The following is a 12800-nucleotide window of genomic DNA, read 5'->3' on the forward strand; positions in this document are numbered from 1 at the left end:
CTGAGATATATAATCATATGAACTGAAATATATAATATAGAAGCATATGAACTGAGAAGTGTTACTAAAAGCCCGTTAACCTGCTATCTATTGTCGCTGAATTTGTGAATGAATTACGTAATTACACTGTATTAATCTTCAAAGGTTTGCAGAAGAACAAAATGACATCGAGAACAGGTCAACAGCAGTTGAACATTGTTAAACTGGTACAGCAGAGTAATTTGGAACAGGGTGTTATGGAAGGCTGGTTTGAATTAATGTTCTTTTTTAAAAATTATTTTGGGGTTGGGGCGCTGGTGGGATTGTAATTAGTATAATAACTTGGGAAGGAAGAGGGGGAGAATAAGTTCTAAAAGATCGACTAATTTAACGTGTTAATTAGTAGTGTATCCAGACTTCTCAATAGACTGAGGGTTGAAGGCAGGCAGTCAAATCTATCAAACGTTGATAATAATCCTGTCATGATTACCACGCGGACGACAGTGACCCACTTCACCCTCTCTCTCTCAGGGTTTTAAAATGTATACAATACATTTGTTAACAAGCACATTCTTTCTTTGTCCATGTGTGAAAGTATCTGATTACTTTACTGATGGATTGAAAACACCAGAAGATGTATTCTATTTGACAAGGCGATGGCAATAAATGGATTTTCCAATGAAAGCCGCATGATGAGTATGAGTCCCTGATTTTAAGTTTACTATATGGACACTCTAACTGTAACAGAAAACAAAAACAGTAAAATAAAACAAATACTAATAAACAATAAACCACTTACCGTTACACTTAACAAACAAGCCAGTGGAGAATGTTTTAGGGGATGATTTAACAAGTTAAATCTTTGTCTTGTTCGGACTGATGACAGCCAGTATTTCAAGTTGATTAACGATCTGATAAACATATTATCTGAAAACTTCAGTAGTTTTCATGATCCGATCAGTCAATAAAGATATACAAAGTTAGCGACTGACCTTGACCTATCAAAAGTATACAGATACAGCTCTAGTAGTAAGTATCTGCTTAGTAAAATTAAGATGAAAGAATTGTTTGAATGCCGTAGAAAATTGGTGGAAAAGTTAAGTTGTATCAACATGATCATGACATTTTTCTGATAGCAGCTGGTGATCACAGGGGAGGTTTGAAGTTTTATCTGACGATTTAGTATGATAATTTTATCTAACATTTTCGTTTATCTGCTGGCAGTAAGGGAAAAAGGAGCGTTTCTGGATTGAAGACCATATCTTTCGCTAAAAATACATTTTTCACAACAGAGGTTCTCAGTATATTTAAGCTTGGACGCGAGCTAACCGTCGCCTTGACGATACATTTACGTAGGTCAAAGAGTGGGCAGGGGGAATGGGAAACGTGAAAGGTTTTACTTGTCACGTCAAAAATATGGTCTTTGGGCCAGAAACCGTCTTTTACTTTACTGCTAGAGATTTACGATGTATGATTTCAAAATACACCCTCAACAAGACTTATGATTACTACTCTCTCGATAACAATAAAGATATCTGCCATGTCCGTCAGGCAGAATGACACAGTGTTCAAAAATGTCCACACCGTCAAACAAAAGGAAAGAAAGAAGAAATCATCGACAAAAGTAATTATAACTGCTATCAATGTGAATTAAATGGACACTGGTCTTCAGACTGTCCCAAGAAAAAAGATAATAAACTGGAAAGGACCAGAAGGATGAGCGTTCTTCAGAAACAGAATAACTTATACGTCAAGGAATTCCAGAAAGCAAGGCAACTAGAAAAGAGTGAAGAAGAATCGATGGAAGTGAAAAACAGCGAAAACGACACAGACAGCAAAAGAAATAAAGAAGAAAATGGACTTTTCTGATGTGTAATGAAATTTCATTGTGATGCTGATTGAAAAAGAATATACCAAATAAAATGTTGAGTGTCTCTTTGTCTTGATTTGTTTTATTTATTATGGATAAGACACCGAAACACACTCGCTTATGCTTACCATTGAATCATGGGACAAATGGATTTAAGTTTTATTTGATTTGCAGTCATTGAGTAATATCTATTTTATAATAGATATAGAAGATCCTAAATCGGACCGTACCATCTTTTTATTGTTGAAGTAAGTCATAGATTTTTTGTTGTTAATGTAGACATAGAAAGTTTAGATTTCTTGGGTCGTGAATATCTCTTCCTTTTCGTAAAAAAACCTTTACTTTGACGTGATGTGACAGGATGTTCTGTGCATGTATGAACAAACACTACCTCCTTTGCTTGTGTGTGTAATGTTATGTTTATATTTCGTCCCTTTCTTTTACACCCTATATACCGCCTTCTTTTATGATAGTAAGTTTGCATGTATTTAAGTATAGCGCGTTTACAAATACTCTTACCTTTGCGTAATTGTATGTTTGTATGTAAGTGTAGCGTGCGTCAGTATACACTCCTTCTTTTATCCTTGGATAGAATACATGTAAGACTATCGAGTTTATAAAAGCTCGTAACTTTTTTGTTGTATAACATGCACATATGTATGTAAGTATAGTACATATATAAAAACCTGCCATCTTCGTTTGATAGCAGGGTGTGTGTTTGTGGGTGAATCATCACAAATTATATGTTGGATACAGGGGTGTGGGCTTTGATTGTTATAAAACAATTGTCTCTGGATAGTAGGGATGTGTGTCTGGAAAGTGTGTCAAAAAGTGTGTGTGAGATCGTATCTAAAAATGTTAATATTGCATTCCCGTAGACTCCTATTTGAATATAAGTATAGAGTGTGTATAAACATTCTTACCCTTGCCTACGTGTGCGTGATAATATGGTATCTTTGGTCTGTCTCTTTCATCCTCTTTTATTTTACATCCTACCCCTCTCTAGGATGATAGCATGTATGTGATTTTTAAGTAAATTATGTGTATAAACACCAATCTTTTCGCTGAATTGTACGGTGGGATAGTAAACAAAGATCGGGTGCTGGACAGTATATGTGGTGTGTTTCGTAAGTAATCAAATACCGCATGCTGGATTGTAGGTTGTGTTTGGATACTAATGAAAAAGCTGATGCTTGATTTCGTGTGTGTGTGTGTGTGTGTGTGTGTGTGATAGCAATCAAAAATCGGTTGCTGGATAGTATTTGTGGTGTGTGATGGATTGTAGATGCAAATTCTAACTATAGAATTCCCGTTTTGAGATATAGATTCTTAGACTCCATAGATTTACATATGGGAGGCGATATGGTCTCAAAGGTATGTGATGCATTTAATTCTAAATGTGTGTGTGTGTGTGTGTGTGTGTGTGTGTGTGTGTGTGTTGCATTGTAGATACAAATGTTAACATTATCATTCCTTACTGAAACCATACAATCGTGCGGGGTACAGACAAAATCACCGCCCCCCCCCCCCACAGGATACCACCATTTTCAAAATATTCCAATTAAGCATCCTTTACCCCATTCTATAATAATAACAACAGACCCTTTAGAAGTTACCAGGTTAGATGTATATGTATGACGGTCACACGAAAAACTAGTGGAGGGGATTATGTCCTATCTTTCATTTTGCTGGAGCAATTTTGTCCCCTTGGTATTCAGTCCTGGCGGGGATGATATTGTTCTATACTCCAGTCGTGTTAAGCTATAAATTGTTAGACTCGTTAGCCTTACCTATCCGAGGTGATATGACCACAGCCGTGGTGTGTTGGATTGTAAAGATGTGTGTTGGATTTTAGATAAAAATGTTTACATTAACATTCCCGTTGAGGCTATACATTCTTAGATTCCATAGCCTTGCATGCGCGATCTATTTGGCTTCAACTGTAAGCTTTGCCTACATTTTACCTATGGCCTAATATTAAATCTCGTTTGGCCCTTAAGTGTTGCCTATGTGTAAACATATGGGCTAATGTTGATCCCGTTAGCCCTTAAATGTAACCTACATGAAAACCTATGGGCTAATATTAAATCATGTTTGGCCCTTGAGTGTGATGAATACATGTAAACGTATGGGACAATGTTAATTCCCATTTGATCCTTAAGTCATGCCTATATGTAAACCTATGACATAATGTCAATTCCTCTTTGCCATTAACTTTTGCCCACATGTATACCTTTCATCAGATATTGTTAAAAACTTCGTGTTTTGTTTGTTTTGTTGTTGTTTTTTGTTTGTTTTTCTTTTGTCTTCATCGGGCACATCCATGGAAACCTAGTAAAACAATGGGATATATTTAAAAATTTAGATGTATGGGCTCCATGTTGTTTTGCATTGCTCAGCGCACTCTCAACAGAAAACGTAATTAATACTAGACCCTTCCCATACACCACTCTCGTCTATATATAGGTAAGTATATGTCTTTAAATTCAGACTGAATCACCGATTAAGATACGAGTTGGTGAAGCACATTACGTGATCAGAATGAAAGAAATCATTATCATAATACTTTTCGTAGTTAGTGTTGCTCTGGGTAAGTAATCTCTCTCTCTCTCTCTCTCTCTCTCTCTCTCATATATACATATACACATTTCAAATCGAAATGTTCAATTCATGTTTTATGAGATTATCATTTTTTTTACTTTATCTTCACACCTAAGGACAAGAATTCATACGCATAGCACATAATCATGATACTAATGCATTGTGTAATCACGATTGTACTAATACTATAGGTAATTAATGAGCCACGTAGCTGCTGTCTCTATGGAGAAAATAATGTTATGCTTCCAGGTATTTGCATGCCAACTGATGGAAAATTGAGCATACGTCAATTAATCTGTCTGTTCATGGCCTAGCAAAATAATATACCCCTCGCAATTTGACAAACACCTTCATAAGTTTAAAGCGTTCCTAGGGCGGTGTAATTTTTTTCCTACCACGTGTTCAGGATACGTAATACGTTCTGGTTCATACCTTTCCCGTTCTCCTTGTTTACGTATGTTTTTTCTACATCATATGACCTATGTCGTCAATATTCTTTAACTATGTGAGTGTGAATGTTTTGAATTCTGCATTGTTAGGTACTGGATTATGTACTCCATATTAATATAGCTATGTATTTTATGTGTGATATGCGTTCGTATATACATATACTTTCCTTTTTTAGAATGACCAGCAGATGTATTTAACAGCTAATTTGTAATTCTTCAAATTATCAAACGTACAAATAAGTTTCTTTATGTAATGCCAACACGCTACCCCTCCCCAATAAACAGACACAAAATAAAATACTCCTCCCCCATAAATAGATACAAAATTAAATATTCCTTTGCCCCAGTAAATAAATACAAAATAAAAAATGGTTATTTTAGTCACGATGGAAACCGTTGCGAAGCATCCGATATTGTGTGAGATTGTATCTAAAAATGTTAATATTATATTCACGTAGACCCCTATTTGAATGTATTTATAGCGTGTGTATAAACATTCTTACCCTTGCCTACTTGTGTATGATAATATGGTATATTTGGTGTGTCTTTTTAATCCTCTTTTTTTACATCCTACCCATCTCTAGGATGATAGCATATCTGTGATTTGTAAGTAAAACATGTGTATAAACACCTATCCTTCTCGCTAAATCGTACTGTGGGATAGTAATCAAAGATCGGGTGCTGGACAGTATATGTGGTGTGTTTCGATAGTAATCAAATACCGCATGCTGGTTTTTAGGTTGTGTGTTTGGATAGTAATAAAAAACCTGATGCTGGATTTCGTGTGTGTGTGTGTGTGCGCGCGTCTGGGATAGCAATCAGAAATCGCTTGCTGGATAGAATATGTGGCGTGTAATTGATTATAGATGCAAATTCTAATTTTAGAATTCCCGTTTTGAGCAATAGATTCTTAGACTCCATATATTTACATACGGAGAAGATATGGTCTCAAATGTATGAGTGGTGCATTTAATTCTAAATGTGTGTGTGTGTGTGTGTGTTGGATTGTAGATACAAATGTTAACATTATCATTCGCCTCTGAAACCATACAATCGTGCGGGTTACAGACAAAATCTCGGCCCCTCCCCTCGATACTTCCATTTTCAAAATATTCCAATAAAGCATCCTTTACCACATTCTATAATAATAACAACATACCGTTTATAATTTACCAGGTTTGATGTATACTTGTGACGGTAACACAAAACACTTTTTACTCGTGGTATTCAGTCCTGGCGGGGATGATACTGTCTTATACTCCATTCGTGTGAAGCTATAAAGTTTTAGACTCCATAGCCCTACCTATGCGAGAAGACATGACCACAGCTGTGGTGTGTTGGATTGTAAAGGTGTGTGTTGGATTTTAGATAAAAATGTTAACATTAACATTACCGTTAAGGCTATAAATTCTTGCACTCCATAACCTTACATGCGATAGCTATTTGGCTTCAAATGTAAGTTTTGCCTACATTTTACCTATAGGCTAATGTTAAATCCCGCTTGGCCCATAAGTACTGCCAACATGTAAACCTATCTGCTAATATTAAATCCCGTTTGGCCCTTATGTATTGCATACGTGTAAACATATGGGTTAATGTTGATCCCGTTAGCCCTTAAATGTAGCCTACATGAAAACATGGGCTAATATTAAATCCAGTTTGGCCCTTGAGTGATGCCTACATGTAAACGTATGGGACAATGTTAATTATCATTTGATCCTTAAGTCTGGCCTATATGTAAACCTATGGCATAATGTCAATTCCTCTTTGGCCCTTAACTTTTGCCCACATTTATACCTTTCATCAAATATTGTTACAAAGTTTGTTTCTTTGTTTTGTTTTTTGTTTGTCTTCATCGGGCACATCCATGGAAACCTAGTAAAACAATGGGATATATTTAAAAATCTAGAAGTATGGGCTCCAGATTCATGTTTGAAGAAAACATGTTGTTTTGCTTTGCTCAGCGGAGCTGGCTAAAGAAAACGTGATTAATACTAGACCCTTCCCACACACCACTCTAGTATATATATATATATATATATATATATATATATATATATATATATATATATATATATATATATATATATATATATATATATAAGTAAGTACATGTCTTTAAATTCAGACTGAATCACCGATTAAGATACGAGTTGGTGAAGCACATTACGTGATTAGAATGAAAGAAATCATTATCATTATACTTTTCGTAGTTAGTGTCGCACTGGGTAAGTAATCTCTCTCTCTCTCTCTCTCTCTCTCATACAAACATACACACATTTCTCTCTCTCTCTCTCTCTCTCTCTCTCTCTCTCTCTCATACAAACATGTACACATTTCAAAATCAAAAATGTTCAATTTATGTTTCTGAGATTATCATTTGTTCTTTGTCTTCACACCTAAGGACAAGAAATCATACATACATACATAACTCATAGTCATGATACTAATGCATTGTGTAATCACGATTGTACTAATACTATAGGTAATTAATGAGCCACGTAGCTGCTGTCTCTATGGAGAAAATAATGTTACAATTCCAGGTATTTGTATGACAACTGATGGAAAAATGAGCATACGTCACGTATTGTGTTTGGCCACGGCCTAGCAAAATAAATATACCACTCAAAATTTGACAAACACCTTCATAAGTTATAACGCTCCTAGGACGGTGGAATTTTTTTCCTGCCACGTGTCCAGGATAAGTAATACGTTCTGGTTCATACCTTTCCCGTTCTCCTTGTTTACGTATGTTTTTCAAAATCATATGACTAATGTCGTCATTGTTCTTTAATTATGTGAGTGTGAATGTTTTGAACTCTGCATTGTTAGGTACTGGATTATGTACTCCATATTAATATAGCTATGTATTTTATGTGTGATATGCATTCGTATATGCATATACTATGTTTATTTAGAATGACCAGCAGGTGTATTTAACTGTTTTAGTTGCCTGTTAGTGACAATAACAGCTAATTTGTAATTGTGCAAATTATCAAACGTAAAATAGTTTCTTTATGTGATGTCAACACGCTAACCCCCCCCCCCCATATACAGACACAACATAAAATACTCCTCCCCCATAAATACATACCAAATGAAATACTCCATTGTCCCCAGTAAATAAATACAAAATAAAAAATGGTTATTTTTAGTCACGATGGAAACCGTTGAGAAGCACCAGATAAATAGATAATGCAAAGAGTGGACAACAGGTACAATATTTATGTTTGGCAGGGCCTAACTTGACTAGCAAGGCATATATCAACGGGAAATGATGGGGCCCATGGTGGCACTGCTAAAGTGAGTATGTGAGAAAGTTGCCAGTAGCTTACCATAGGTCGGATGTTCTTGCTGTGGATTTTCCTGGTTTCTTGTTAAGCCATTGGTACTTCAACAACAATAACGGGAACTGACTAGTGATCGGTACCGTTACTAAACCTTGCTCTTGCCATGGGGTGATGTTGGTGTCCACGCATGCCTCAGCAATTCAAATCCAAGGACAACAGGAACTTTGTTTTCACACAGCTGTCCTTATCCACCAGTTATGTTTAAATAAAAAAGGCGGAGAAGGACTTGTTGGTCTTCTTCCAATCTGCAGAAAATTTCATATGTTTGTTTCCATCTGATACAATTTAAGAATGTACTTTTAAAAATATCTTTGAAGGCCAACAAACAAATGACGTCTATCATCGAATACATATATCCAGTATATTCTCAAATAGTAAATGTTCTTCATGTCAGACACTTTTTTCGAATATTTGTGTTTTTGTTGTTCCTGTCGGTGACTAAAAATACCTTAAAATATTTTATTTTATTTTCTTCTCAAGATCTTACTTTGGGTGGGGGTGTCGATTAGAGGAGACTATAGCTATTTATAGTGATCTGTAAGATCGAATAATCCGCTAACGATATCAAATGATTACTGATTTGGTGTTAATGCAGTTTAAAGGAAAAAGTTCCAGACATACAGCAGTATTAATCGGCTTATTTATTTGTACCTTTGTAAAACATTTAATTTATTCCAATCACGCTGAATAAAGCCATTGTCTGTCTGAGAAGCGTCTTTTGTCGATCTTCGGAGATTCATATTTCAGCGGTCCGCGCGATATTCACATATTAAGATTCAATTACGGACTACACTAAACATGACAAGATTAACAGCCGGAAAATGATGATCCGAAAGTGGACGGGACAGGAATCAAGGTGGTGTGTAACTAAAGCAAACGAAACTGGGGTTTTTCATTCCTTTAAATTCCAATTAAGTGTGACTAATCTCATGCCATCAGATCCTTGTCCAACATATATATTGGCTAGTTCAGGACATCGGGCAATCCAAGTTATACATAACTGTATCTATATAAAGATTTTAGGAAATGTAGTTCTATATTCTTACTTCAATCAATATTGAAGCTCACACACGTCAACATTATGTGTTGAGTGAATTTTACCTATAACAAACTATGTCCGATTCCAGGCATAGGACAGAATGGCTTATTTTCGTTATGTTCTCTAATGCGACTACTAGGCTTCCATATCAATCATTTTCCAGAGATTGTAATCTATTTCAAACGGGCTTCCTATGCAAATATTGTAGTCTGGCGTTATAGCGTTTCAACAGTATGCAGTTTTCGTAACACCCGAAGGAATTAGTGTGCCTAATACTTCAAACACGCCAGGAACTACTTTGGTTGTAATATCTTTTTGTCCCATATTTAGTGCCCTAGCTAATAGCAGTTGAGACTAAAATCCTATACTCCATATCTCAGTTTCATCTCCATGTTCGCACTTCACTCTCAATTGTATCTCAATCTCCATCTAGTTCGCAATTCAGTCTCAGTGACATGTCAGTCAAGTTTGAACTTAAGACTGAGTGACATCTCCATCTAATTCGTACGTCATTCTCAGTGGCATCTCCATCTAGTTCGTTAAGTCTTGACCATCTAAATTTAGATATATTTCTTATACAAACGAATCGATTTATATATCGTTCCCTTGAAATAAAATTGTGTTTTTTTCAGACAGCCTCGCAACATAAAATGTAATTTATACATTTGAAAACAGATACTTTTTTGGTTATTGCTTTATTTCCCAAAAAATCGAAAACTTAAGATTATATTACAACAACCAAAAACATCAAATAAGGTTTATTTATTTAGTTATTTGGAAGTTTGTACACAAATATGCTGATACATAGATAAAGAAAACTTTAAATTCTAATATAGTGAAAATCATTCAAGCGTATAGAGAAAAAATTACAATAGATTAATAGCTATCGAACAAAGTTGTGATGGAAAGAAAACAGTTTGATGAAAAAGGGAAAATATTTAGAGATCGATTTTACCCAAACTGAAAATGGGCTTACTGCTTGCTTGAGAAGAATAATCTAACAAATTGAAACGATTTGGCTGATCAAGAATTAGTGAATACTGTTGGTGTCGTACAAAGTAATAGCTCAAGAACTAGTGAATACTATAGGTGTCGTACAAAGTAATAGAACAAGAACTAGTAAATGATATTTGTGTCGTACAAAGTAATAGATGAAAAACTAGTAAATAATATTGGTGTCTCGCAAAGTAATAGATCAAGAACTTGTAAATACTATTGGCGTCGTACAAACTAATAAATCAAGAACTAGTGAATAATATTGGTTTCGTACAAAGCAATAGCTCAAGAACTAGTAAATACTATTGGTGTTGCACAAACTAATAGTGATGAATAAGACCAACGAATAAACTACCACGAGAACATTTAGAATAAAAGATTTTAATTTATTAATATGGATTCAAAATCGAAATGAGTAAAATCATTCTCTAGCATTAAGTGGTAGAATAGAAACATTTAATAAAAAAATGGAGATAAAAATAGAGATTAAAAACATAATTGAACACGAAAATGAGTGTAAGGAGTTTTTCATCTCATGGAATACGTTCAAAACAAGTTACAAAGTCACAAAGTTATATCATTCAAATTCTTCTTCTTCTTCTTCTTCTTATTATTATTATTATTATTATTATTTTTATTATTATAAAAATATATAACACTATTCAAATATGGGTTAGATAAGTAAATACGACAAATGTTGTGATGTATAGTGTTGTTTTTATCAAACCAAGATTGTTAGATTTTCCAAATGATATTTGCAAGAGAATGCTCGGTTTTCATCGTACAAGTTGGAAGTAATAATAATAATAATAATAATAAGGACTTTATATAGCTCCTAATTTTAGAAGCTCTAATCTCTTTATAGCATTGGGCAACACCTATAACATAAAAAAAAACATATATAATGATATGATTACAAAAACAAACATCATGAAATTAGAAAAGATAAAAAATAACATGCTGAAAATATTTAAGGTAGGAAATATTATTAGGTCTTTAAGTTTGCTCTTGCAGTCCAAATAAGTGAACGGACGACGATGTAAATATCATAACTATCAAAAGTGGAATTATCTTTGGCCTTTTGTTTGGCACTTGTTATAGACAGGACAAAAATAAACAAAGTATTCTTCTTTTCCTTTTCGTCTATTCTCGAAAATGTTTTCATCACATGGTTGACAATTTGTTACTTGCCTTGCGGAAGCTAAAAGAAGAGGGTGATCGCATTTTTATAACTGACTATTCGTTCTTTTCCCACTGGGTTAATTAAATACATGGGAGCAACAGTTTGGTTGTTTAAAATAAGGGTATGACAAAATACATTAGAAAATGTCAAACTGAAACACCGATTAACAGTGAAAGCTAATAAACGCTGTAAAAGTGAATCTTGTCTAATACAACGGCATAAAGGAACAAAAAGGTAAAATCCTTTTTTTTTAAATATTTTATGGAGAAAAAAATACATTATTCCTTTCAGCACTCAAGCCCGGAACATGTCCAAGAATATCCGGCTTCGGAACCTGTGTGGAAATGTGCTCCTCAGATTCCGACTGTTTGGGACAAAAGAAATGTTGCTCAAACGGTTGTGGACACACTTGTCAGACTCCAACCGGTATGTATAGCTTTTGTAGTTATTTTGCCACACCACTGTAGTACTATGTGGATGAGATTTTGACAAAAAATAAATGGAATGAACTCTCGAACTAGACATTTTAAATAAACATGTAAGACACATGTCTAAAGATACTTATGATGGCGATTTATACATCTGATTTTGGAAGTAAGAGTAACTAACTTGAAGATCATTCAAAATGGTGGTTTGAAAAAACTATTCAACATCGGGTTCAATAAAGCGAAAAGTCATATTTTTGTTTAGAATTAAATACTACAGATTAAAGAAATAGTCAAACTGCTCCTACCATCACCATAACAGAGGAATTCAGGACATATTAAATAGACTTAGGGATAACAGAAAACGTTTGAGACGGACATCGGCTTAGCCTGGACGAAACCACACACAGAATAAATATCCGTTATAACCCACACTGGAACAAAGGTATGCAATAAATATACGCGTACCCAATGGAATAGAGATGCAAATAATAGTCACGAATGAACAGATAAAAGAAGTTGCGATTATAATTGAAGCATACTCCACAAGAGTTCAAAGTGGAGAACTTCCACCGCTAGTAAAAATATTATTCACAGAACAAGTGGAAATATAACTATGTGGTTATGTAAATGATATAGCAGCTGTCAAATCATAAATAGAATCTTTGAAACCAGATGTTAAAATGTATGTCAGCAAAGACATCGATCTAAATAAAATAATACAGTGAAAGAATAGGAAAAATGTTGAAAGTATACAGTGTAATTAGTTGGTATTTAAAACAGTTTGAGACCGTTTTTAGAGAGAACATCATAACTATTAATTAAATTGTTATAGAAAAATTACTCTTGGGAGAAAGGCTAGAACAATTGTTTCAAGAAACCGGTATAACAACATCTAATTTCGCTAC

At 34.5% G+C, this 12800-nt stretch overlaps 1 protein-coding gene across 1 annotated transcript in view; it reads left to right on the forward strand.

Moving 5' to 3' along the window:
- The first annotated feature begins 4352 nt into the window (after positions 1-4352).
- The window catches only part of LOC149807152 (kielin/chordin-like protein), a 43017-nt gene continuing 34569 nt past the window's right edge, over positions 4353-12800 (forward strand). Inside the window, exons 1-2 of the mRNA XM_089951668.1 lie at positions 4353-4439; positions 11759-11893. Of these exons, the coding sequence (XP_089807794.1) occupies positions 4391-4439; positions 11759-11893 (184 nt within the window). The 5' untranslated portion in view covers positions 4353-4390. The remainder of the gene's footprint in view (positions 4440-11758; positions 11894-12800) is intronic.

The sequence above is a fragment of the Sinohyriopsis cumingii genome, chromosome 1 (genome assembly GCF_028554795.1).
Source record: "Sinohyriopsis cumingii isolate HCF-2022 chromosome 1, ASM2855479v2, whole genome shotgun sequence".
Classification (NCBI taxonomy): Eukaryota; Metazoa; Mollusca; class Bivalvia; order Unionida; family Unionidae; genus Sinohyriopsis; species Sinohyriopsis cumingii.